The sequence below is a fragment of the Benincasa hispida genome, chromosome 5 (genome assembly GCF_009727055.1).
Source record: "Benincasa hispida cultivar B227 chromosome 5, ASM972705v1, whole genome shotgun sequence".
NCBI classification, from domain to species: Eukaryota; Viridiplantae; Streptophyta; class Magnoliopsida; order Cucurbitales; family Cucurbitaceae; genus Benincasa; species Benincasa hispida.
In genome coordinates, this window is record NC_052353.1 from 3,676,970 (window position 1) to 3,682,688 (window position 5,719).

General features: G+C 33.5%; 1 protein-coding gene across 1 annotated transcript; it reads right to left on the minus strand.

The window, feature by feature from the left end:
- Window positions 1-2,005: 2,005 nt before the first annotated feature.
- LOC120078110 (long-chain-alcohol oxidase FAO2-like) lies at window positions 2,006-5,385 on the minus strand. Its single transcript, XM_039032329.1, has 3 exons — window positions 5,176-5,385; window positions 4,808-5,086; window positions 2,006-3,935 (listed from the first exon to the last, which is right to left on the minus strand). Exons 1-3 carry the CDS (start codon window positions 5,383-5,385, stop codon window positions 2,208-2,210), a joined length of 2,217 nt encoding a protein of 738 aa, XP_038888257.1. The 3' UTR covers window positions 2,006-2,207.
- Between the last annotated feature and the right edge of the window lie 334 nt (window positions 5,386-5,719).

The following is a 5,719-nucleotide window of genomic DNA, read 5'->3' on the forward strand; positions in this document are numbered from 1 at the left end:
AGTTTGTGATTGATGTATAGATTATTTTAGTTTAGGCTATAATATATGTGTTTAAGGTGTAAACTATTTTAGTTTGAGAAGAAAATAGTAAACACTATAGTAAAGAATAAAAATATGATGAATGTAAAATAGTAAAAATTGTAGCAAATAGTAAATATGACAGCAAATTGGAGTTTTGAAATAATTTTAACGGTAGCTAATTAAGAAATACAGAATAGTATTTACTGTAGCAAGAGGTGGTTATTATAGTCTTAGGATAGTCTTGGCCCCAAACACACCTTCAATTCATTATCCGCTATGTCATCTTCCTTTTATTATTATTTTTTAACGAAATTTAATAAAATGTCTTTTTAAATATTAAAAAATATTTAAAAATATTTACACTTTATGAAAAAATGTTTTTAAAATGTTTTTGGAACCTTTTGCTAAAGTATAAATATTTTTGGAATTTTAAAATTTCTTATTTAATAATTTTGAATTATTTTACTTTAATATTTTTTTATAGATCTTTTTTTGTCTCTATCCCCTTATTCATATATATATATATATATAAGAAAATGGTTAATACCATCTGTGTTTTTTCTACCTTCAATTTCCCTACTATAGGTATCTTTTAGTAATTTTCAACTTTTTTTCTTTTTTCTTTTAAATAAAAATTAAAAATTAAAAAGATAAATAAATCATCCAAATCAAAATACCAGCTACATTTTCCTAATCCAGTTAGCACAATTTCCTTATTTTATAAAAGTAATGTTTTGGTTGAGATTAAAGCTTGAAATAATGAAAATAATCAAATCATCCCAATTAAAACAATTTTTTTTACTAAGATAATTATCCCATATTTTTTTTTTGAAAAATTAGTACAAAATATTTTAGTTTATATGTTCTTTTAAACATATTCAATTTATATATTTTTAATAATATTTTAAACTTAATTAAAATAGCTATTATTTTTCTAACCAAACATCCAAAATTTTATAAATGTTTTTTCATGACTTATTTAAAGAACAAAACTTTCTTTTTCATAAATTAAAGTTGTATTATTAAAATATTATAACTAAGTTCTCTTTTTAAATTTTATGCAACATGTGCAATGTATATAGTATAAACTAATACTATTGAATTGATTTTAAATGATTAAAAGTATTCCATGAATGATTTTAAAAATAACAAAGTGATTATAATCATTTTAGAATCACTCCCAAATAAGTCATAAGCAACTTTCTACCATTGAAAAAAAAATCTACCAATGCAAATAATAAAAAATAATTGACCTAAAAAATAGTCATTTTTGCATTTCTTATATTTTAAAATAGTGATTTTAGAATTGTCCCATTCATGGTCACATTAACTTTGTTGGCACAAAAACTTGCATGCGAGTCTTGGATGCTTTTTTGGCCTATTCCTCTGGTTCAAATACGTTGTTGGAATGACTTGCACGAGATTATTCACATAGATGTGGTGTCAAGTCGAGGACATTCCAATGTCGAAGTTAGTATGATGTTGAGTCGAGTATACTCCAATGCCTAAATTAGTACAAGAAGTATTTAGCTTAGCTAAACATAAAGAGAACTACTTATTCCTTGGATTGGTGCGGAGCTATTGCTATTTATAAAACCATTCACCTGACATTCAAGTAGAGATGTACAATGCTAACAGTGTCAGAATAGATATAACGACTTGGTGAAAGTCCATGAACTCAATTGATCGGCTAAATTCGAGAGTTTGATATTTTCTTTTGAGATGCACAGATCCCTTTTGCTCCTTTTTAGACTTGAACTTGATGTAGGCCCTTGCTCCTTTTTGGACTTGGAGCCCGCTCATGGGCATAGAGGAACCCTTCACAAACCTATGAACAACCTATTTCATGTTTTTTTTTTTGGGGATAAATTGAGGAAAAAAAAAAGAGTTCCAAGTGACAGACTAAAAATCAAATAAATTGAACAAATGAAATATCAAAAATCAGTAATGACCATTATCAACTCGAATATAATTCTAAAACATATTAACACGACCTCTAAAATACTTTTTCTTGAACTGAAGTTATTTAAATATTTATTATCACATTTATTTGCATTGATAAGTTACAAAAACTTTCCTAGAAGAACAGATTGTACTAGATGAAGAACTTTTATTTTTCTTTTTTTGAATTTTGAGAATATGTACTAAATGGAAAACATTGAAACATCTTCCATGAAGTTTGTTCTTTAGTTCAAAGACTCTGCAATTTTCTTTGAGATGCAATAAGCTGTGGATTGAATTGTGATCATTGGATTCACTCCAATTGCAGTTGGCAGCACACTTCCATCACATACAAATAAGCCTTCTGCTTCCCAACTTTCACCATTCTCATCCACTGCTCCTTCTTCCTTTGTGCTTCCCATCTTGCAGCTGCTCATCTGATGTGCTGAGCAGTACATGGTCCAGTGCTTTTCCCTCGACAACGGTCCCCCGACTGCCTCGACCGAGTCAAGGAACTCCTCCAAGTCTTCCTTGTTTGTCCCTTGACATTTGATTCTCTGGCCATCACTTCTATAGGTGCCAACCTCAGTTGCTCCTGCTGCAATCAAGATTCTCAATGCTTGCCTCAAACCGATTCTTAGATTCTCTTTATCGGTTTGGTTGAGTCGATACTTGACATTGGCCTTCACCTTTATTTCTCCTGCACCTTGATCTCTTACCAAAGCGAAAAGGTGGGCAGTTCGAGCATACTTTACCATTGCATCTTTCATTTCACGCCCAGAAATCCATGGAAACAGTGCAGCAAATGAGGCTGATCCAAGTGCAGGGGTTTCGATTATGGCATGGCTATGGGAATCTTTTGAGACTACCTTGTGGAGGGAAGTAATGAGCCCTCCCTCGTATATTTTACCAGTAAAATCGGATAGTTCTTCGGGGAAGTATCCCCAAGCCAAAATAACCGGGTGCAAATGAAGATTGCTGCCTATGTTCTTGTTACGCAATCCGCTTGCAATCAATAGAGGGGGTGTCAGGAGAGAACCACAAGCTGAGATTGTTGCTTTCGCCTCAATATGAAGTTTTTTTGTGATGTTTTTGCTCAGCGGAGTTGCAATCACTCCTAAGCATCTCTTGTTTCTACTTGTGTTATTTGTGTTCTCCAAAATGAACTTGTCAGCTTGGCAGCCTGTGAGGATCACTGCACCAGATTCAACAGCATCAACCAACCAAGTAGAATCAGTCCCTTTCTTGTCACCAACTCTACAGCCATAACAGCAAGACCCACAATAATGATCTTTTGAGGAATTTCTTGAAACCAAATCAACTTTCAAACCGAGGTTCTCGCAGCCTTTTCGAAGAACTTGATTTTGAAAACTTTCTAGTGAACATCCCTCTATCACTCCAATTCTATCACACACAGCATCCATTGCCAATTGGTAATCGATGCTCCTGAACAAAGGAATCTTATGATCGGTAGACCACTCGTCGAGAACAGATTTTGGAGTTCTAATTGATGCAGACCAGTTTATCGCAGAACCTCCACCCACAGTAGTTCCAGCCAACAGCATAACCTTCCCATCAAGAGTTGACTTGAGTCCACCTGATTCATATAGCTCATTCATGGATGGACCTTCCAGGGAAGAATAATCTTCAGCTACGAAATAGTTCCCTTTCTCGAGAACGACTACCTTCAAACCAGATTTTGCAAGAACCGCAGCAGCAACTCCACCACCACAACCTGAGCCAACAATCACAACATCACATTTGATCTTATAGGCATTGCCATGTTTTTTATCTTCAGTTACTTCAAGGCCTTTCAGTGTAAGAGACTTGGGAAAAGTGGAATCATCTTCATTGCCAGTCTCTATCATTCCCCTTTCAAGAGGCCGCTCTTTTCGGGTATCGTTCAACCGTTTTCGGGTGTCTACATGATACCCCATCGCTTTCCATGCTACGTTTTTCGTTTCCCCATCGATCTGAAACAAAACAAAAAAGAATCCTATGTACAATCGTACTCAATAGTCAATACCAACAGAAATTTAATGTTGTGTAATTTACTTCTAAATATTCAAAAAGAGGAACGCTGCAACTCAGTATAGATGAAAACAAATGAGTAGGGGCCCCTTTGATTAGCCTTCCGTACTTCCCTTTTTTGTTTTTACTGTTTGAAAATTAGTTTTCCCTCAATTTCTTTACTATGGTTTTGAAGTTTAGCCAAATTCAAAAAAGGAAAACAAGTTACTTTTCAATACTTCACTTGAATTTTGAAAGCTTTCTACATCAAAGAAACACCTGACTAAAACTTTTGAAAACCTTTAACGTCAAAGAAACTTATGGATGAAAATAATATTAATATACGATTAAACTTATGGATGAAAATAATATTAATATACGATTAAGAGGTGTTTGGGGCACTAGGATATGAAAACCTTTAACGTCAAAGAAACTTATGAATGAATATAATATTAATATACGATTAAGAGGTGTTTGGGGCATAGGATAAGTTAGAGGTTTGAAGTTAATATATTGGATTTTTTTTTTATTGTTGGACTACTCTGTGCAAAATAAAGGGAGTCATAAATGTAAAAGAAGAAGAGATAAAATTTTTCGATAAATGTGTAAATGAAGTTAATTATTTAATAATCATTTTAAACAAAGAACGGAATAATAACAAATGGGACAAGATATTCTTATTGATATGAAAGCAAATTGTTATTCCTACTTACAACAGAACTCAGAATGATAAAGTAAAATCATACCAGAATATTCTAAAGCAATGTTGAATATGAACACCAAAACAAAGACACATGAAAAAGAAATCTGAGAGTACAGTTCAAAGAAAAGTTACCCTGGAGAAGAATTTGAAGCAGCAGAAAATTTTAATAATCATGAAAGTCATTCTCAAAAGTACAGTATACTTCTGGTGAGCCATAGACCAATTCTTGAGAATCTCTTCTCTCTTCTCCACAGAAATCTCAGAAAATTTAAGAATGAAAGGCCATCTCCAATCAAAGCAAACATTCCCACAAAGCAACAATGTCCCAATCCTAAAAGACAAAAGTCTCAGAACCAATTTCACAAGAAACACAGCTTTTGGATTAGCCCTCTCCGCCATTAGCTCAGCTACCTAAGAACCCATATGAATAAACAAACAAACAACTTCTCAGTACAAGAAATACTTAAAGCTTAAAAGGGTTTTCAGAGTAAGAAAATAACCTCATCTGGAATTGGCGGTTCAGAAGCAGAAGCTTGATAGAATGAAATAAGAGATTGATCAAGTGGGGTTTCTTTAGAAAGAGGCAAAGAAGGAATGAGGGCTTCACAGAAAGCAGCCATGGCTTCCATTTGAGAAGAAGAGAAGCCATGGTTAAGCTCTGTTCTTCGTTTTCTCAATAAAGGGTGAGATCTAATTTCTGTATCCGCCATTTTCTCTGCTTCTTGAGCTTGAGATTCCTTCTCCGATGGGTAAGAGTGAACTCCGGCAACGAAAAGTAATCAGATGGGGTTATTAATATAGCAATAAATAAAGGGAAGAGATAGAAAAAACGGGATTTCAAATCCCGAAAGGATGGTGGTTTGTGAGTCCCAATTATTATCCAATTTGAAACACGTAGGGAGATTATGATGTCTAGCCAAGTTCTTGGCAAATTGGAAAAAAACAAATCGTCCAACAAGGTTCTTCTTTAGGAACAATTATTATTTTCTTTTCTTGTTCCAATGTTTGTTCGTTTCATATATGTGAAAATGCTAAAGTTATACT

Coding starts and splice junctions, on each gene's coding strand:
- LOC120078110 (XM_039032329.1), bottom strand. CDS start 5,385: ATGGCGGATACAGAAATTAGATCTCACCCTTTATTGAGAAAACGAAGA. Junction 5,087..5,175: donor AACCGCCAATTCCAGATGAG/GTTATTTTCTTA, acceptor ATGGGTTCTTAG/GTAGCTGAGCTAATGGCGGA. Junction 3,936..4,807: donor GCTTCAAATTCTTCTCCAGG/GTAACTTTTCTT, acceptor GTTTTGTTTCAG/ATCGATGGGGAAACGAAAAA.